Raw genomic sequence first — 21,831 nt, 5'->3', positions numbered from 1 at the left:
ACATTTATCTGCTGCTCTGTGGGTCGGTAATGACAGATCACCATCTACAACGCAAAAGGGAAACTTGAGAAAGTATCTGCACACATGTAAATAATAAGATATTGAACTGACAGTAACACAAAGCAATGATGTAAGGAAACACAAAGTACACACTTTGTGTGTACACAGATGCATAGAGTTATTTTGCAATTATTATCAGAGAATGTGTTATGTGAACCCCATTCTACTCAATAAATAGGAAATTCATAACACAAACTGTCTTTTCTACTTCTTCATAGTGGATGTTAGTGAGAGTTTAGTATCTTATTTGTATTATGACAAAGTAGATGAAAACAGTAGATAACATAGGAGCTAAAACACACCTCGTTGCTTATTGGCACTCTTTTAACTCCAAAGCTGGCACCATCTTCTATTGTGAGGAATCCCACCTCATTTTCAGGTTCAATTAGTGTTTCCTCATGATGAGACATGACATGGTACTCAACCATCACTTCTCCAAATGCCCCAGCATGCCGAGTTACATTAATTTGAACATATCGATCCAGGTTCTTCTCTACCAATACTGACTGCTGATCAGAGTACAGGGCAAACACTCCGTAAGGATCATCATTGGCAAACACTGTGATCTTTGAAATTCTTTTCTCTTGGTCTATATCTGCTCCACCTTCCACTGAAATTAGCTGCACCACATAGTTCTCATCCAGCTCAGGAATATCATCAGGTAACAGGCAGATAATTATCTCAGCTGTACTCTGCTGGTCAGCAATGACAACAGAGCCCTCTGTCTTAAGAAAGTCACCCGTGATGTCAGATTCACTGTGTATATCCCAGTAAACCTGAAATGAGCATGGAAAATGCACAAAACAAAAGGAAGCAAAATTACTTGCAAAGTTAGAAAGCTGCATATTCACGATTCAGCATAGACAGGATATGGAACTGACTGCTATTTAATACAATTTGGTTTAGGTATAAAAATAAAAATTGGTTTAGGCATAAAAAGAAGCAAAAAGATTATCTTACAAACAGTGTGCTATTCCACTAACAGTACTATTACAATTTCCTCTCTCTACCTTCAGAAGATTTATATAAAACTATACGGAATCTCTGAACATTTTAAAAAAATTATTTCTATTTTTACACTAAAATATCCTTGCTGTTTTTCCTGTTTCCAAGGTTCCTCCTATCAGAAAGGGATGAAGAACTCTTATTAAACACAGCAGATGCATCTATTAATTGGTTAATTTATTTTTCATTTAAATGAGTTCCTGTTAAAACACTGACTTCTAAAAAACTTCAGGTAAAAAACATGTGAATGATGGTTCAAAAAAGTTTGATTTTGGCTAAAAAAAAGTAAATTGTGATGATCTCAAAGAAAGCTCACTATGAAAGTATGGTCTCCTTTTCTGGCATCAAAAGCAAAGCCCTTGCTAAATTCACTCTAACAGGCAACCTTTCTAAAATTAATTTGAGAAACAAGCAAATTTTTCCACACACTGATACTGAGGATGATTTCAGATAATACTGTTTATTAGTAAAAGAGTGAGAATACCGTTATGTCTCCCACAGTGCCTAGAATTCGTTTGACAAACAGTGTGATATTTTGTGGCCCTTCATCTCCTGTGGGTTCTGTATAGTTATTCTCAATTAATGATTCAGGAGCAAACTGCACAACTCCATTGGGATCACCAAACTTCTCTATCTGCAAATAAGTAAACAAGCATACAAAAATTAGAAATGTAGTGTGAGTTGTACTCTTGTTCAAACTGTTCATATTTTCAGTCCTAGATGATACAAGGGCAGATATCTGTTAGTTCAAAGAGACAGCAGAGAAAGTTTCAAATGTCCCCTTTTCAGTTTTCAGTCTCTCTGTCTAAAGAAGTAAAGAATAAAGTTTTATTTCAAATCTCATATCTGAATATTTTGATATTAAAGTAGGAAATGCTCAGGTACCTTGAGCTAGTGTATAGAACCTCTTCTAACATCATGAGTTTGTAAACTCAGCCCTACAGGAGAGAGCTTATCCACATCCATCTGTGTGAATTACTAGCTGTAACATGAATTTTGGGTGACCTGACTTACTGAGGGGTTTGTGGAAATAGGAGCCAATTCCCTTACAGATCGGATATTAAAATAAAAATGCAATTTCTAGGAAAGATTTTTTTTCTAGGGCTTCTTAAAGCACCCTTATAAATATTTCCTTAGTGGTAGTATCCCTAGAGCAGCAATTTGTTTTTGACAACTCTCTCTGCCTTCTCTCATAAATCTTTGTATTTCTCTTGCACTGTGAAAAGTCAGATTTTCTCCTTTCCTCTGAAGAAGATGTCAAGAGGGATAACAAACAAACTGACATGTAGAAATGAGGGCACAATCCACACTTCCTCCAAACAGAATCACGTTAAGCCACAAATAAGAGACCAGGTCAGGGCTTTTATACCAATTTGTACTGATAGATAGACCCTTTGCCCTTTTTCTCAGAAGTGAAGATGTAGCAATACACCACATTAGTACAAAGGACAAAAAAGCCAAATGACAAACTATGTAATCACTGTGGTTAATTTTTAAACGCTTTGTGAGATAAATAAAAATATCAAAAGAAACCTCTAAGGAAAGAAGAGCAATAATGACTTACTATTAGTGTAATGCTGCTTGCCTTAGAATCTATTTCTGTTTCACCTTTCATATGGCTCAGTCTAATAATGAAGGTCTCCTGAACTTCAATTTCTTCATGAGGATGGATTTGTAGATTAATAGTTCTTTGACCTCCCTCTCCTTCTTCAAAATAGAATGATCCGTTCACAGGGTCACCAATGTCACTATTCAGGGGAGACAAAACCTCTTCTGAATTGGGTCCCAAGATGTCCCAATTAATCTGTGGAAGACATCAGATTCAGAGGAGTGATATATTATAATAGCACCCCAAGGGGAGAAATGGCAGAATACCACAAGTACTTATATCAGTCAATCAGCTATGTTTATATCTTTGCTGTTAATACAGAACACAAAGTAGTCAAATTAATTCTATGGGTCAAAATATATAAGCCTTTGGAAAAATAAACACGACAATTTAAAAATGGAAATTTTGAAGCATTAGTTAGTTACAAGGCCAGTTTATTAAATTCCTGATATGAGTAATAGAAAAGAAACTAAGATTTCTTCAGCATGTAACAGGAATCACACAGGCCAGTTTCAATTTCCCTCCCTTTTGTGATTGGTTTGGCAGAACTTCCCACATGAGCACTCCAAAACCATTCCCTGTGAAGTGTGATATCAAGATTGAAAATGACAAATATTTTCTGCCATAAAAGTTTTTAATCCTGCAAGTTATAATCTATATTTCTTCAGCCTGATTAAAAGTGATAACATTTCCAAAATTTTCCATAAATTAGACTGCTTTTGAGGAGGTCATATTCAGCCCTTTGCAATTATTATTTTAATAATTTAATTGTTTTACACTTTTCTCCAATGACTTCTAGAAAAAGACCGATGCAATTTTTTTATGAGGAGAAGAGGAGCTCATGGCTTTTAATGCATATTTTCCAGTCATTTGCCCAGAATGTGAAAGGCCTGTCTTGTCTCATATTTATACTTTCACTTCGTCAGTGGCCTGTATAAAGTAAAAAAATAATCTAGAAAATTTATAGTAAGCAATTTCCAGAATTAAATTAAATTAGTGGTAGTGCATGTAGTTAACCATATTTTTGATGGGATTGAGAGCTAGTTCAAAACAATGTAAACAAGAAGACCATAATAAAGGAAAGCAGGAGATGAAAGAGGAGTTTAGAAGGGTAACATTTTGTTATGCTACAATGATATTCAATTCATGTTTAATAAAAAGCTGTAATTATCCTATTAGAAATCAATCACCAAGGAAGCTCTTGAAGGAAAATGCAAGAGCTTTTTGACCAGAAAACGTTCAGTCTTTGACAGCCAGGGCCCACCTGAGTCTCCCCCAACAACCATCCAGTCCTTTCCAGCACCAGGGACACTGTTGTGGGTGCATCAGGGTTGGGAAGATTAATTCGGCTTTGGTTGAGAAATCGGACCATGCCCTGGGGGGAGTCACTTTTCGCAATGGTGACCTGGCTTACCAGGTGAAGCCCCAGGACTGCCCCACCAGTGGCTCCTGTCAGCTGGATTTCAAATTGCTCTGCAAATTCACTACATGGAAAAAGAAAAAGAGATTCTGAGACATCCGAGTGAAAAAAAAAAATTAAAACTGTACTTATTAATACAATCATGCACCCAATTGCATCTGTTTAAAGGAATACAGAAATCATCTGTGTAGACATAATGTAGAAGGTTTCTCCCATTTGTATAGAATGGTGATATTAAAAAAAAGAAACAATGTTCTAATTTCTATTAGTGTTAAGTTAAACAACAATATAGAAAAATATTTTATTCTTCACAGCAGTACCGTTGACACCCAAAATTTCTAATAATCTAATTAAAAACTGTATTTGATTGCACAATATTTGACAGAAACTATGACGCTATAAGAGCTTCTTTTTTTCCCCTTCAAACTTAGGTGATTTTTTATCTTTGAAGAAATTTGTTTTTCAATTCAGCTCGCACACAGCTCTACACATAGACATATTGCATATGCTAAAAAGGGATTTATCAGAAGTAAACTGTTGAATAAATGTATGAAAATTTCATTACCTTTCTTCATCATTTATAATAGAGATATAAATAAAAGACTGGTTCTGTCCATGATAAAAAATGACAGAATTATTATGGATGATATAGTCAACACCATCAGGAAGTGCAGAAATACTTTGAGAAAGAAAATCAGCTGTGACAATGCCGTAAGTTCCATGCTTTCTCACCACAGGAATCATGATTAATCCAGCATCCTCTTCCACTGCAAAAATAATTGAGAAAAAGTTACTTAATTTCAAAATTTATGCCATAGCCTTATCTTCAAAACCACAGTGAAAACTTGAGGCAAACTTACCTTCTAGAAGGATATACTGTGGATCAAATTCTATGATGCCTTCGGCATTATCGCTTTTTGCAATAGTGATCCGTACTGTGGAGATATTCCCTATTATTGGAGGCTGATCCACCTGTAGACCATTTTCTTTTACAGTAAAATCAAATCCACTTGCAAGGAAATAAAAAAGAAAATTATGTAAAAATACACTTAAAAATTCTTGTGAATGTATTAAGGTGTGTACATGACAATTTGTCAACTACTGCAAATACTTTCATTGTCTGACAGTTATTGCTGAAGATATTTTGTCACATTTTTTCATAGTATTTTGTATGCAAAAATAGTAGTTTATACACAGAAATGCATATCTTTTATTTGTTCTTTCTCATTTTATTCTAATTTCTTGCAACTTGAGAACTTGTTTGTAATGTATGGACTTCAAACTTTAATAAATCATAATAAGCAATATCTTTATACTAATGTTAAAATAATTGGGTTAACCATGTATCCAATTTCTATTATGATTACAACAATAGCATTCTTAGAGAATTTTACAGTAAAACAGAAGAAATACAGTAATGACTTTATGTAGGCAGATCAGAATCCAAAGATAGTTCTTCTGCTTGTAACCAATCAACTGAGAATTTTATCTTTACCTTCCTTGGAGTTCCACTTCTGTAATCATAACTGAAAAATCTTCAGGACCTTCAGGAAAATCATCATCATGAATTTCAATCAAAATCATTTTACTCTCCTCCTGTGGTTCAAACACCAATTCCCTTACTGTGGGAGTGAAATCCATTCCCTCCTCTGCAGTCCCATTTATTATCTGAAACCAAAGACGTACTTTGCCATAGGATCCCCTGGAACGCACAACAGTGATGTTAACCTGAGGGAAAGAGGACATTTTCTTTAAAAAATGGCTTTGTTTTATGTTACAGTTGCCTTTAGCAGGCTGTTCTAAAGGGACCTTTTCAATGGTAACACGTAACAACAATTTGATTTATAAAGTACACAGTACATGAACCTTAGCAGAAAGCCTTCTTTCTCAGAGTATTCCAAAAGCTGCAGACAATAATTCTGGAGACAATTTATTTTCTTTCTAAAGTTGAGCATAATTCTAGCAACAATACTGATATCCATCAGTAATTTTACATAAGAAGGAATTTTAATCTAATACCCATTTTTCTTCTTCCATTGTTAGCAACAGTTCCCGGGAAAATGCAAACTCTCCATATGGATAATCACTGGCAGCCATGGTAATATTTGCTGTGCTGCTAGATTCATTTATGAGTCCTCCACCACTGATTCTGGTTAGTTGAAACTGGTAGTAATGCTTCTCCTCAGGACGGTTGTCATCTACAACCTGGGGAGAAGCACCAACAAAAGCTAAAAGGCTTCAAACCATTTCCAGAGATAAAGATATAACTAATTGCTAACTAAGATTCTAAGGAAACAAAAGTAAGTACTTGAAATAGCTACTGGTGTAACATCTCTCGTATACCTGTATTAGAACAACTGCTGCAGACTGCCTATCTCGCATGGTCAAGGTCCCCGATATCTCAGTAAATTCTGTGTGATGAGGAGGTGTTATATTCCAATATATTACAATCTCCCCAAAAATCCCTGGGCCACGCATGAGGCTGCAGGTAAGAACATAAACACAGATTTTATTTTTACCTTTAGTATTTAATATCCAATCTAGAGAGAGTAAATCATAATGTTGTGCATGAAAGTAATGTTATTAGCACTGTGAAGCTTGAGTTTTAACATACTTGATCACTATTAAGATCATTAGAATTCCCTCTTTAGGCAGTAACACTTCTGAAGTTTGGGCAACATCTCGAGCTGTATTTTTACCAAGAAATCCTTCTAGTTTCTTTGCATATATAGCCAAAGATGGAGTCTCAAAATTGATTTCTCTAGGTTCCATTCTGCTTTTCCAGAGAAAAGATATGCAAAGCAGAAGAGAAATTGGGTTTTAGGGCAATGCCCAGAGGCAATTTGGTTTATAAGGCAGAAGGACACTAGAATACCGCTGTGAGATCTTCTGAGAAATGTTTTGTCTGCTACTTGTCTAAAACCCTACACATAACATCTGACTTGATGAACTAAATCATGGTAAAGATTTGTCTGCACATAACATGATCTCCCACATGATCTACAACCACCTGCAGCACAAGGCCTCATTTTGTCTTTTGGGCTTCTTGTAGCAGCACAAGAAGCTGTTCCGTTGTGTATATTTGCTGTTTCGCCAATGGAAAGTGTCATAATCCTTTTTTCTAATGGTCTTAGAAGGTATGGGAATGTCCTAATTTCTTCCCCTTGTTTTCAGTTGACTGAATGAAACAATTGCTTCTTATTTCCACCAAAACCCAAGTTCCCATATTGTTTATTCTAGACAACCCAGCAATGTACCGAAATTCTGTTCAAGCACAAATTCCAAATTGAATTCTGGAAAGCACAAAACACAAAACACCTTGAAATGTCACTGATTCCCTTGCCACTTTGCTTTCATTACGATCCTCTTTCCTTTAACGCATCAATGTTAAAGATGCAAATTGTGCTAGAAGAAAACTATGTTATAAATAATTTGAGAGGAATATTTGGACCTTCCCAGTAATACTGAAAAGATACATACATAGTATATTCTGCCCTTCTTTAAAACCAACCATCTAATTTTAAAAATAGTTCTGATTATAGAAGTGATGGTGAAATGCAGCACTTGATAAATTCTTGCCAAATATGGAGTCTCATAGCTTTTGAATTTGAGTTGTTGTCCTTCCTTTGGAAAAATGAGAGATGTACCCACCTAATAAGAGCAGTTCCATTATAATTTCCTGAAGGTTCTCCAATCAGAACATCCTTGGATGAATAGGCTATCCCGACCACTCCAGAAGCTCCTTCATCTCCCAAAATAATAATAGTTGCAAAACCTATGAAAAGAACAAAGCTTCTTATGGTAAATGACAACTATCCAATGAGCTAACTTTTGTAAATTTTCTGACATGAGTGGCTAAGACTTAGCTTCACAGAGGGCCCATAGAATTCTCTCTGATTTCTTCAGACAAGGAAACAACTTAGGGAAAAAGACTTTCAAAATTGCTACCAAATAGCTGTACACAAAACACTTAAGTACTGCAGACTAAAATAATATGAACAGACTTAGAAGAGTTCTCATATGGAATATCTCCAAATAGAAGATACTGAATAAATTCTTTACCATTTACAGGAGATATCTCTGCCTCACCAGTAGAGACAAGTTGAATGGTAAATGTTTCATTCCCCTCCAGGAGACCATCTTGTATTGCATGCAAAACAATCAGCTTCTGGGATTCAGTCTGCATCATGTAAAGACCAGAAGATATGTGTATACATTAAATGAAACTAAACTAAGTATAGCATTATATATATATGTTTAACATATCAAGTGTTAAGGATGCTTGACATATTCTCTAAAATTTTGTAAATACTAAATTTTTGATCTGGCTGAAATGTTTTCTCATAGATTAATAAGTAGTAAAAATTGTCTCTCAAACATTATGTGCCACCCTAGAAATACCCTGGCTTTTTTCAACTCAATAAAGAATGAAATTACTCTGAAGGTATTGACCTTCAACTGAGGGGAAACTTTATATACAAAATCTTTTCCATCAGAAAGTGCATATTCAATAGTACATGCACATTCTAAGGATTAATACATTATTAGGATTAATTAGGTCACAGCAAATTTCTGTCTAGTTCCCATGCTATGAATGACAGCAAAACTTTACCAAATACTGGTGGTCTTAAAAAAAAAATCTATTTTCCAGCTGATTAAAAGTAAAACAACCAGAATGCCTATTTAATGCAGAACAGCTTTGTTCAGAGTGAACAGACTATGCTTTGTTAAAACACTTCTCTTCCTTAAATATCTTGAGTAGACAATAAAAGATAAATAAGATAGTATCAGTATCCAATATTTGATTCCTACCTCAGAGTTTTAACATTCTATGAAATATAAATCAAATAACACTGTCCAGTTTGAAAGTTACTGAAGTGTTTTTTTATTTTTTTTTTAATCTGCAGATTTTGAGCATTCATTTATCCTTCTCACCCTTTCAACATAAATTTTCTTTTTCAATTGCCTGACACTGTAATTTAATAAATGTTTCTGTAATCATTATTCACATTCAATACACTTTGATTCCCCTTTCTTATTTGTAAAAAAAATTGAGATTTGAAGAGCCTACCTTCCTGATGATTACATTATGGTGCCTTAAAAAGAGTATGTCAGCTTTCCTTTACTGCTTGAAAAAACACTGAATACTGCTAACTCCACCAGTTCAAACTGAACTCTTTCTAGAGTATAATACTTAGTAACCCCCTACTTCTATAAACGTCTAACAATAACCATGCAAACACACACAAGTAGAACAAAATATTTATAAATCTAATACTAAATAGTTTATAGCAATATCAGAAATACCTCATTGAAATGAAGGGTACCATTTAAAGGAGTCAGATCATATTTGGCTGCTTCCTCAAGAATCCATAATACTTTAACTGCTCCTTGTCCTCCCTGACTCCGACTTACAGTGACCAAAACAACTCCAGCAGAGTCATCAGGTGTCTGAGGTTCCTTCACTGTTACCTGATGGAGAAAGAGAAGGAGAGTGTGGGAAAGGCTGTATCAAAAGGCATTGATACCAAATTTAGATAAACAACAAAGAGCTTTATCAGACAATCCAAAACAACGAGAAAAGTGAAAATGAACAGGAAGATAACAGACGTAAGGAACGTGTTGAATTCTGCTAGCAAAGATTAGTCACTCACGTTATTTCTGTATGCCTTATGATTCAAAACAATTACAGACAATGAGTCACCAGCAAGCACAGCACCAGCAAAATGAAGAGCAGAAGCACTGCGAGAACTAAGATGAAGTATGTTTTGTGATTTCTTTCCAAACTTTACTTTCACTAATGCAGATTATTATAAAACCATTTTAATATTCAACAGACCACAAAAAAATCATAGCTGGGATGTCCTGAATTGTTAGTATACTGAATTAAATTGATTCAGTCATGCAGAAATCTGTATTTATGCAGCAGCACTTTCACTGTTATTAGCATATTATTACCAGACAGCCAGATGAAGACAAGCACAAGTATCCTTTCAATGAAGTCATGTCTTCAACTGCAATGAAGGCTTACAAAAATCAGCTATGTATTAGTGACACAAACCCACTACTCAGCTTTAGCAGAAAGGACTGCAATCCAAATCAAACTCACATTCTTTTCTTCAAACCCAAATACTCCAACAGGGGAATCATTTGGTGGAATAGCAACAGTTACCAGGGTGTCATTCCCAAGTCTTGCACCACCTGTTACCCTCACCAGGGCAATCCTGAAAATCTCAAGGAATTCAACTTCACTGTCATCTATTATAGTGATTTCTATCTCTCCTGTAGCCTGCAGAAATGTTAGAAAAAAGCAACAAAGTTTCATTTATAATATTCTGTGAATTGTTTGAAAAATATTGAAATTTAAAATAGGTAAATTGTACCAAGTAATAGATAAACAGACATTTTTCAGTTGTTCATTTTTCTTCTTGTACTCCTATGTTCATAATAAGAAGATATAATTTCAAGGGTAGTTTTTAAGTCCATCATTGTAGATCTTGTATGTTAAAACCAGTAGACTGCTCTGCTTTGGTACTTAGTAGGAAGTGCAGGTTGAACATATTATACTTCAGTCAAAATTCTGCTCACTAAGTATATCTTCCTATTTGTCAAAGATCAGTTATATTCACTCAAAATCAAAATCTCTCATTTACATTACATATTCTCAGGTGCATCATGAAATTTAAAACTATATGTAGAACACAGCTAAGAAAACATACAGGCTTATTCTGAGAATTTATAGAGAAGATGGATTACGCTACAAATTCCAGTGTAACAGGGTTGTCCTCATTTCTGGAAGTACCAAAGGCATACAAGCCTACTTGGTCAACGCTTATGAATATTGTGTTTTCCATGTTAAAGAACTCAAGTGGGTAGCACCATTCATACACATAAGGTCATAAATAAAATGTTTTCAATTAAAAGGTGCAAACTCTGCTAGAAGAAAACAGCTGAAACTCTTAAGCTGGTAACCCAGAGACAGCTAAACTCTCAGCAAGTGCATACCTGCCCCTCTGCAAATGTAAGGTTACCAAATGATGGTGTGAAGTCTTCAAAGCTGGCAGTTGAATTAATGGCTTCCCAGTACAGAGTTACTGACCCAAACCTCCCAGCATGTCGAACAACTGGAAGTTTCAGTACATTCTGTGGTGGTGGTACCTCATAACCAGCAACAGCTCCAGTGATATCCTGTAAATTCAAAAATAAACTGCTGTCTCAGGAAACTTTTTTTTTACATTGACTTGCAGTTAAAAACAATAAAAAAAAAAGAAATACATAATTACTTGTAAAAGGTCTAGATTTAGCATTGACCTTGCTTAGACCAAGTCTGGATTAGATGACCTCCGGAGGTCCCTTTCTATGACACTAGTTTTAACACTGCCAGCTCCCTAATAAATTTTGTATATCACATGTGATTCCTTAAGAAAGGAATCATTTGTCTAGTATCTGGCCATTTTATCCAGAACAATTTAGTGTCACAAAACCTATCAGAACACTCTCAGAACTGGACTGAAGAAACAGACTCTCTTGCTGGAATGCTACTTTAAATATTTTTCATTCAGACTTACTTACCTTTGTAACATTAAAATTAAATACTCCTCTGGCATCATCATTTTCCTCAATTGTTATTTCAGCTATTTCTAACCCAAGCCTCTTCACACTTGGCTGACTTCCAGATGAAGAAGTGACCAGTTGCACATCAGTAATATTGATTATAAATGCTTCCTGTAATTCTGGAATATTGTCCTGAAAAAATATTTTTAAATGTCACTTTTTTAGTAAGACACACTAAGTTATAATACATGCAGGAAGGTGACTCTTGTAGGTCGCTTACTGTTCAAAAATTTTCAGCATTTGGGAGCATATAATCAACTCCTTGCTTCATACTACATGAAAGGTGAAGAAGACTATTTTGCTGAGTTTTAGAAACTGAAGCTCACAGTCAGACTGCAGATCTGCAAGAACAGTGGAAAGCAATGCTGGCTGTCACTTGTTTCTGCTAACTAGAAGAAAGTTGCCTAGATCTCAGAAACTAAGTTGGAAATGGAAAAGCAACACCTCCATTTTAGATATATTTAAAGAATATATCTATTTTTCGTGAAAAAAAATAACATTTTCTGAACCACAGAACAAATCTGTTCAGAAGCATATAAAGTAAAATAAATCCCCTGTAAAATTTGCAACAAGTTGGCAAACTAAAAAGCACCTAAGACATTTACAAACTTTTCCTTTGTCATTTTTATAAGTTCATTTTGGGACTATAACAAAACAAAGAATTTGATTCATTCGTTCATTCATACTCAGTGATGAACACTCAAGTTGTTTTGAAAGAGGTGGCTGCAAGAATATACTTCTAGTATAAAATGAGTACCTTTTCCCTTTCCTTAAAGGACATTAATAGCTAAGGCTATTAATGAGCTATTAATAGCTAAGGCTATTAATGAGGTTACTTACAGGCAAAATAGTAACTGTGACAGAAATTGTTGTTGCATTCTCAGCCACAATGACTGTTTTCTTTTCCAGTATATAATCCTCATTCTCTGTTGCTTGGTTGGAGAGGGGGAATTCGAGGTTTGGTGCAGTCTTCAAATGAACTGCAAGCTCTCCAATAAATCCTTGTTCTCGAACAATTTGTAGAGTAAGAGTAGTTGAATTCACTTGCCCTATAACAGGGAGGGGAAAAAAATCAAGACATGATTGTTTTAGCGGAAATTCCAATAAATGATGAAACACATCGTCTGGTTAAAAGTGCTGGATTTGTGACTGGAGAAACAGAAAGAGATAAAAAGTATTCATATACTTTGTACTTTGAACCAGTTTTTGTTACTTGTATTATCCAGACATTTCCCAGTTATCATCTGTATACCATTCATTAGAAAATATAACATTTAAAGATTGAAAAAAACCCTGTGCAATCAATGAAAGTTAAGAACATTCCTTGAATCCTAACTTCAAAGTGTTAATGTTTATAATGTCTGTGCATGTAAGAAACCAACATACTTTCAGTTTCACAATACTTTCAGCTGCTAAAAAAGGGGCAACACTTGAAATAGAACCGGTAAGGAGGTTTTACCTGCAACAATATGCTCTGACGGAAATTGTATTTTTCATATATGTAATTTGTTAATATGGACAGAAAAATGAAGTGTCAGGAAAGTTCAACTGGGCTGTTGAAGTACAAATAGCCCACCAGGCAGCTGCAGAGGGGCTGCAGATAATGCCAGAGCATCAGCTGCTTCGTTCCCTGAGCCTGGAGGGAGGGCAGGAGCCTGAGCATCTCAGCAGCTCTCCTCTGGCCAACTGCCGAAGGAAAACTAACACAACCCAATCAAACGTGCATCTGGTGAGTAGAAAACACCACTTCACTTTTTCATTGCAATCAAATTCGCTCCTGATCTGCTTCCTTCCTTCTCTTATCCCACAGAGCAAAAAACTTTCCCTTTTGAGCCACTTCAAGAGGAAAGTCTTTCTATGTAAATTATTTTAAATAATATATGAATCCATTAAATGGGCAAGTTCAGCTTTTTATGAAAACAGAAGTATTTTATGCATCAGTGATTTGCAACACAAAATGCCAAGATAATAACAACTTACCTCCTAAACAATGGCTGGATAATGTTGATATGTGAAATGCGAAATACAGCATAAATTGTATGTAATGTAACATCACAGTGACATATTTTAAGGGATATTAGTATAAAAATTTTGAGAAAGAGATACATAATGTAAGTATTGTGTATATATATATATATAACCACTGTTAAAGCTTCAACAATGCTGACTTTGAAAAAAACATACATACTTTCCTAAGAATCAAGAAACAGACTTACCTTCTGGCTCTGTGGTTTTAACAAAGAGAGACTCCATATGCCACTCAATCACACCATGTGGAGAGTCACTGGGTAAAATGGTAAGTACAGCTCTTGCCCTCTTGGGATCAATAACAGCTCCTTTTGTGGTATCTTCCACACCCACAGTAGTAACATGGGTGAGTGTGATTTCCACAGTCTCTGAAAGTTCTGCAACACTGTCCGCAAGAATCGTCATCGTGATTGTGGACAGGGCCTGACCTTCTGAAAATGTAATCTAAAATTTTAGAGGGAGGGGGGAAAAAAAAGTCAAACTTCTTCTCAATGTTGTTATACCAACTGTTTTATTCTGTAAAACTCTATCAGTTATAAAACATAAATACACCCACACATATAGAAACATCTTATAGAAACGTAGAATACAAGTTTGGAAGGGACCTCAAGGATCATCTGGTCCAACCTTTCTCGGCAGTAGCACAGTCTAGACAAGATGGCCTAGCACCCTGTCCAGTTCAATCTTGAAAGTGTCAATGTTGGCAAATCCACAACTTCCCTGGGGGTATTCTTCCAATGGATGATTGTTCTCACGGTGAAAAGTTTTCCTCTTATGTCCAATCAGAATGTCCCCAGATGTAACTTGTATCCCTTGTCTTTTCCATGTGACACCTTGTAAAAAGGAAGTCACCTTTGTAGCCACACTTTAAATACTGGAACATGATGACAAGGTCTCTCCTCAGCCTTCTTTTCTCAAGGCTGAACAGTTCTCTCAGCCTTTCCTCATATGACAGGCTTCCCAGTCCTTTGACCATATTTGTGGCCAACTCGGGACCCTTTCCAGCCCGTCCATATCTATTTTCCACAGTGGGTACCAAAACTGAGCACAGTATTCCAGGTGTAGCCGGACAAGTGTAGAATGGGATAATGACCTCTTTATCTCTGCTGGGGATAGCCTTCTTGATGCAACCCAGAAACAATCTGGTGGATTTCCACAGTGTTCACTCATATTGAGGTTATTAATGACCAACAGGACCTCCAGATCCCTTTTCCCAGAGCTGCTCCCCAGCCAGGTAGATCCCAGTGGGTGCTGCACTCCTGGATTATGTTTTCCAGAGTGACCTTACACTCATGTCTGGTGAATCTTCCAGCCTACCCAGGTCTTCCTGCAGGGTGGCTCTCCCTTCCAAAGTGTCCACTTCCTTACTCAGTTTGGTATCATTAGCAAACTTCATCAGCAAACTTCACCCAGATCACTTATGAAGATACTAAATATGGTTCGGCTCAGTATTCCTCTCTGAGGGTCCACATTTGTGACAGTTGTCAATCTAAAAGCTGTCAGTCTGAAAAGGAGCTATTTACCATCGCCTCCCGGGTAGAGAATAATACATCAGTTTCTTTAGGAGGAGGCTGTGGGAAACTGTACTGAAAACCTTGGAGAAGTCCAGGTAGACAATGGCTTTTGTTTTTCTTACTAAACCGCCTTTATCTCAAGGTTTTCCACCTTATTTTTCTCCCCATCCTGCTCAGATGGGGAAGTAAGAGAGAAATAGGTGGGAGTCTGTCAGCCAGTGAAGGTCAACCCACCACATATATATGTCAAATGAAGGATGAACATATAACATCTATCAAAATTACTGCTAATTGAAGAAGTGTCTATTCTACTTGGTTTTTTTTCTTCAGACAAAATGATTGATACATGCTTTATGTATCTAAACTATATCTATATTCCAGTTTTGGCATCACTCATTTCCCTTCCGCTGATTTTTCTCTACATTTTTTTAGGGCTTTGTGTCTGCTACAGACAGCCACCAGGTGGTAGGATTTGCCTTACAGAACCTGGCTCCTCCTGGTCCCAAGGCATACCAAGAGCTTTGGTTGGCAGCAAACGCTGGGGTTTAATGGTTAGAAATCTAAAAAGCCTTAGAAACAGAGGAAATTGGAACTTGTCACATTCTCGTCGGCCACTTAAGGTCTCCGTTGTATTGAGAAGGTCAGAAAAAAGGGCAAACACTCCCAGATTCCTATCTATGCAAGTGATTTGACACAGTAGCTGGATCTCACTGCAAGAAGACAGGAAGATGGGAACAGGATACTACAGGTAAGTATTTCAAGTGCCTGGACAGCACTGCAATATCAGTTTCTAGAAGTACAGGAGTGATGCTGAGGTATTAGGTGCCAGTCAGAAGTGCAAATTGCCAGAACCAGAGGAAAGGACCTGAAAGAAGGAATTAACAGAGAAGTGGGGCAATCTAACATGTTGTATTATCCTTCTCTCTCAGTACATCTGTACCTATTGTCTGAGACAACATAGTCAATGTCTGAGACAACATAGACAATGTCTGAGACAACATAGACAACAAGCACTTCTTGCTGTGCTTCCCCACTAACAGTGATATTATTACATACCACTCCCGAAGTTGGAAATACATCACTTGTGCTCCCATTAGCAATCCACTCTACTGTAACTCGTCCGTATGTTCCTATTAAACGTTCAATATTCAATGTGATTAAACTGTCCTGTTCCATTTCTTCAACTTGCTTAAATAAAGAACTCTGGAAAACATACAGTAGCAGAACCAAAACATTATTTTCTTACAAAGAAAAGTTTCTTTAGGGAACTGGGTATTCAAAGGGAGCCAGAGACACTGAGCATCAATAAGTTAATCTACTCTGAAACAGCCAAATACAAGTCCATTGATTAAATGTATCTCTTAATTTAGAAGTATTCAACAGTTTTAAGCTTCATAGACATTAAGAATCTAAAATGTCAGACCTCCTTATCCTAAGGCAAAAACCCCAACGCTTTTTGCTATTTTTTTAGTGCAGTATTTTATGTCCAAATCATTTGAAGCAGATAACAAACATGTAGACCTTCAAGACAGACATATGTTCACTGCTGTTACTGCTTACACAAGTCCAGATGCAATGTTTCATTTCAGTAACAATTCTTCTGTGTTTCATATATTTAACACATATATCTGTTTAGATAACTTCTACAATATTGGATGATATAAGAATTAACCATTCTAACTAATAGCTTCAGTCTAACACTTTTTCCAAGTTATTCTGTTCAGACAGATAGGCTCATCTTGTGGTACAAATCAGGAGAAGGAAAAGGATTTTTACTTAATTCCCTTGATTAACCAATCAGTAGCAACTCTATGATGACATCATATAAGCCATCTAAAACCTAAATTTTTAGGTAGTTGAAAAACTGTTAAAGTAATATGTTATTCCAAATGTAAGGGGATTCTAAAAATTCCACAATACAGATAGACTGGAACTGAGTTTCTATCATCTTGCATCTATATAATCAAATAGCAATGCTAAATGGATGTCAATAACCATCTAACTTAGGTTGCTACAAGTCTTTAGAAAAACAATCCCTTCACATGTTTTAATTTACAGGTTTCGTATGTTTATTTTCCATTATTCAGAAATTATATATACATATTTTAATGATTTACCTTATAGGTTTTACCTGAGCAAATGCAATGACTCCATAGGCATTGTCATTGGAAGGAATAATTATGTTAACAAAACTGTGAACACCAATCTCTGCACCTCCCTTAGGGTTTTTCAGCCACACTTTAAAGCATTCTTCCTCCTCTGGGATGATGTCATCCAGGATATTTATTGCTATCACAGCTTCCAAGTCCCCAGGCTCAAATATCAATTCACCTGAACTAGCATAAAAACAAACACATAAACTGTAAACTGAGGATAGCTGATTAATGAACTTTGAAAGCAGTACCGTAAATTTAATGAGCATTTTTGAAGCTGAAATTATTGCTTGTATTCCTAAGTAACTGACGTTTAAAGGCTGTAGGTTAAATGTCCTTTTTTTTTAAATTACAATAGAGCACAGAGTAACTGAAATTACTTATTAAAGTAATTTAATTTATCCTAAATAAAAGTTTTAATAATACCAAGTTGAAGGGGTTAATAGCAGGTCTATTAGCTCCCAGGATGGAGATATCGACTGGGAAAACTTTCAGGTGTATCCTTGATGATAAGGAAGTCAGTACGCAGCCCTAATGGAGAAAACAAAGGCAGGCTGTAAAGTTGGTAAGCCTAGGATGTGGGAACTGCAACAAGGCCTTGAGCTTTGCCAAATGTATCGCCCATAGATCCTAGCCAGTGAAAACGCTGTTGCTTGCTTACCAAAAATAAGGATAGTGCTTGCTGCTAGCAAAGGGGTATAAAAAAGCAGATGAGAAAATAAAGAAGAGGAAGGCATCTTTTCTGCACATAACTGACTCCTTGTATCTTTATCGGCCGTCATGACTCTACACTGACACCAAGTCATAACTGCAAGTTCCTTCTTTCTGTGTTTTAAAGCCAGTTGTGAGGACTTTGACTTCAGAGATCCTAAAGCTACCTGTGAAATGTTCTCTTTAGTGTTAATAAGCACAACACCCACAGAAGTCTATAATGGTCTCTGTTGTAACAAAAACAGTATCACATTAAAGCAAGACATGGAGAAAGTTATATAAAACAAAAACCTACCTAGGTATAAAATCTGACTGGTTGGAGATAGTGGTGAGCTCATAAATCTGGGAACTGGATTCTCTGGAAAGAGCAATCAAGCTCTTGTTGGAGTTCAGAGACCTTGCAGTGGCTGAAGAGATATGATCTGCATATGGGGCTTCCAGCATCATGGAAAACTGGTTCCCTTCTGAGTTCCAGGAATACAGTGCTGTTGTGTCCTTATCAGAGAGCAGGATGTGAACTACATTGAGCAACGAGGAGAAAAAAAGAAATATTCAGTGACATAAGTTCTTCTTGTAAGGCCAGAAATGCCCTTGGCAGCACAACTGTTAAAGTACCTCTTAAAATCTGAAAAAAAAAATGAAAAAATGAGCATATTCAATTCCAGCACTATACATGAGGTCTTACCTAAACCTGAAGGAGGTCTGAAAACGTGGATATTTCTTACAGCACAGACTGGAAGAGACTGAAAGTGTCTGAAGGCAGACTGCCCTGTCTCCCAGATGAATATTTCAGAAGAATTTCCAGATTCTACAAAGGAGAAAAATCACAAAACTTATATTATATTGCTGCCTATTAGTAAAATCACACACTAGTGGCCATTCAAAGGCAGAGATTAGCAGCTTTAATTAAAAAGTGAGACCAATGATCGTATCTTCCTTTTTACTTTGGGTATAACTCCACAGCACAACTTATCTCCATCAGATGATTCATCTAATTACACCATTTAAGGGCTTTTCTGCACACATTCACATATAAGAACACTAAAAATGCCAACAGACAACAGTCAATTGTAAAGAAACCTATGGACTGCAATATAGACTTTTAAATAGGCATAGGGATGCAGACATAAAAGAATGCCTAAAAGGTCGTACTTGTAATAAAAAAACTCATGTCCTTTGCTGAACAATGATCTTTGCATATCATAAAGCTCAGAAAAGCTTAGAAAGGTGTAATTAGCAGCTAGATGAATGGAATTATTATTTACTATTGTTCTTGGGAAAATATTTAATTGGTTTCATAAATATTTGAGAACAAACACAATACTTTTATTTTCTGAAGAACAAAACACAGATTATTTTGATAAGATACTTATCATCAAAATGTCACCCCTCAGTAATATTTTCATCCTTATCTAAACTCCTTTATCCCAAATGCCTTTGCTACCAAACAAGCAGTATACACTTTGAAAACTCAGTGTTTGTTTTCTGTTAAATACCTTCTGCAATAATTAAGTAGATATCAGATCCAGAAGTCCAGGTCTCCATATGTTTGATTTCTTTTGCTGGTAACTGATGAAGATTCCTAAACTCATTATTCAACCACTGGTACAAGAGCACATTCTGGGTGTTATTTGTAAAAGAAACTACTAGGTACATAATCCCTCCTCGAGGAAACAAGGCAATGTTCAGAGCTCTGTAAACTGGAAGTTGATAATGCAGCACAAATAGATCTCTATTCCACTGGAAAACCTGTGGAAATATGAAATATTTTTTATTATATATTCATAACTAGCACCAAGAGAAAAGAAATTAAGTGTCATGATAAATTAGGATGACTTGTAATGAATTGAATTCCTCATTTCTAAGGTGAATCCTACATTAAGGTAGAAGCACATTGGTAAGTAACCACATTACTGTAAGCATCTGTGCCTGGTCTTCAGATGATGAGGTTTATGGTCAGAAGCTCTCTCTGTTCTTACAGGTGTTTAACGTGATAGATTTTAAAACCAAAATAACACTAGCAATAAAATCAAACTAAGTATAAACTACATGTTAATGTAGGAGTGTTGTTACATTTAAAAAAGTCTAGAAGTTTAAGTCCTGTAAATCTGTAATAGAAACATAAGGCAATTTTCAGAAATACATATTTAGGTTTTTATAATTATCCCTTCAGAGTTCAAACTCAAAACTAACCAAATTACCCAAATCAAAGGCATAGAAGACAAGTGTATTCTAACCTGGATGGAACTGAAATTGGTGGTGTGACTCACAAAAACCAAATAGTCTTCTTCATCCACAGCAAAATGTTTGACATGTCTGGTATCCAAAATAGAAAGAGTCTGTATCTACAAGGGATATATGGCAAAATGGTATTTGGAAGTCACTTCAAGTAACAAGTTTATACATATACACACACATTTTTAAGAAACTGCAAAATTACATACAAACTATATATAAAAAAAAGTACAAAAAATTTCATAGATGTAATTCTAAATTTACAACACTAAAATGACTTATCATATGTTTTTCAGAAAATGCTCTATGACTTCTTTGCTCCACAATTTCTTTCTTCCCTTTCCTCGTCATTTTATCCCACCCCCAATATAACAGTACAGTAGACATCCAGTTGTAATAACTGTGGTTATTATATTTAGGAATGGTATTGCCCAATTTAGTGTTCCCACTGAAACATTCCAAACCACGCTGCCACTCACTTAATCCTCTCCCCACTGTGGTGGGATGTGGAGGAAAATTGGAGGCACAAAAGGTAAAGACCATGGGTTGAGATAAGAATAATTTACTGAAAACAACGAGAGAAGAAAATGAAGAATAACAGCAAGAGTATTAAAAACTGAGGGTACAAGAGAGCTGAATGATTCACACGTGAAAGAGCTCACCACGTAGAAGAAACACCGGCACGCTACCCTGACCTGTGGAAGGGCCCCATTCCCCTCTGAGGTGGTACAGAATAACCTGTGGGTCCCAGCCATGTCCCCTCCTGGCTACTGCAAAAATTGACCCTGTTCTGGCCAGAACCGGGACAGTAAGTTGCATCACTGAAGTCACATATAGTGTTCAGGTCCCAGACCAGCTGAGCACAGAGTGCCTTTTCCTAAAATGTGGCTGGAGTGGAGGGCCTTCCTAACCCCATTATTTCATTATTTTGTAAATAAAACAGATATACCTTCAATAGTTTGCGTTCAGGCATGAATGCATACACACTGCTGTTGGAAGCTCCCTGTCTGGCTCCTCCATGAGTAATCACAAGGTAGGGAGAGGCACGTATTTGGAAAGACATACAGCTCTTAGGATTCCACATACTGAAATCCTGAGAGAGGAATAAAAAAGTAGAATTCAGATTAAAATTTTTTATTAGGTAGCACACTTGGTGTTTGTAAGCAAACATTTACCTCAACAGCAACAAAAACTCCTTTCCACTGGTAGAGAGTAGAAAACACAGCTGGAGGCGTACGCAAAAGCACACCATACAGAACTTCTCCGAATGGAAAAAAACACCAGCTAGCTGCTGACTGCTCCACAAAGCTTTGCAAGACAGACAGGACATTGATACTACCCCCTGCAATACAGTAAAATAAAAAACTACTTATCCTTGAGGTCTTTTACAATGCCATTCTCATTATTTACTTGCCAAAAGTACACCTAGTATCAGAAATACTGAAGTTGTCTTTAGATAGCTGGTATGAGTGCATGCAAATG

General features: G+C 36.2%; 1 protein-coding gene across 2 annotated transcripts in view; it reads right to left on the bottom strand.

Moving 5' to 3' along the window:
* ADGRV1 (adhesion G protein-coupled receptor V1) overlaps positions 1-21,831 on the bottom strand; it is a 202,908-nt gene that overhangs the window by 84,945 nt on the left and 96,132 nt on the right. For both annotated transcript variants that reach the window (XM_039386937.1, XM_039386938.1), the window contains 25 exons: positions 21,525-21,691; positions 21,299-21,442; positions 20,352-20,459; positions 19,611-19,863; positions 18,800-18,922; positions 18,410-18,632; positions 17,382-17,586; positions 16,307-16,453; positions 13,925-14,180; positions 12,549-12,757; positions 11,667-11,840; positions 11,100-11,282; positions 10,204-10,383; positions 9,402-9,566; positions 8,157-8,274; positions 7,746-7,869; positions 6,438-6,576; positions 6,114-6,299; positions 5,590-5,822; positions 4,955-5,103; positions 4,660-4,861; positions 3,939-4,158; positions 2,630-2,869; positions 1,550-1,699; positions 363-836 (listed from right to left, as the gene is read on the bottom strand). In XM_039386937.1, the coding sequence (XP_039242871.1) occupies positions 363-836; positions 1,550-1,699; positions 2,630-2,869; positions 3,939-4,158; positions 4,660-4,861; positions 4,955-5,103; positions 5,590-5,822; positions 6,114-6,299; positions 6,438-6,576; positions 7,746-7,869; positions 8,157-8,274; positions 9,402-9,566; positions 10,204-10,383; positions 11,100-11,282; positions 11,667-11,840; positions 12,549-12,757; positions 13,925-14,180; positions 16,307-16,453; positions 17,382-17,586; positions 18,410-18,632; positions 18,800-18,922; positions 19,611-19,863; positions 20,352-20,459; positions 21,299-21,442; positions 21,525-21,691 (4,772 nt within the window). The remainder of the gene's footprint in view (positions 1-362; positions 837-1,549; positions 1,700-2,629; positions 2,870-3,938; positions 4,159-4,659; positions 4,862-4,954; positions 5,104-5,589; positions 5,823-6,113; positions 6,300-6,437; positions 6,577-7,745; positions 7,870-8,156; positions 8,275-9,401; positions 9,567-10,203; positions 10,384-11,099; positions 11,283-11,666; positions 11,841-12,548; positions 12,758-13,924; positions 14,181-16,306; positions 16,454-17,381; positions 17,587-18,409; positions 18,633-18,799; positions 18,923-19,610; positions 19,864-20,351; positions 20,460-21,298; positions 21,443-21,524; positions 21,692-21,831) is intronic.

This window comes from Pipra filicauda, unplaced genomic scaffold, assembly GCF_003945595.2.
Source record: "Pipra filicauda isolate LSUMZ 115617 unplaced genomic scaffold, ASM394559v2 scaffold517_size385040_pilon, whole genome shotgun sequence".
Classification (NCBI taxonomy): Eukaryota; Metazoa; Chordata; class Aves; order Passeriformes; family Pipridae; genus Pipra; species Pipra filicauda.
This window is presented reverse-complemented; position numbering and strand designations above follow the sequence as displayed.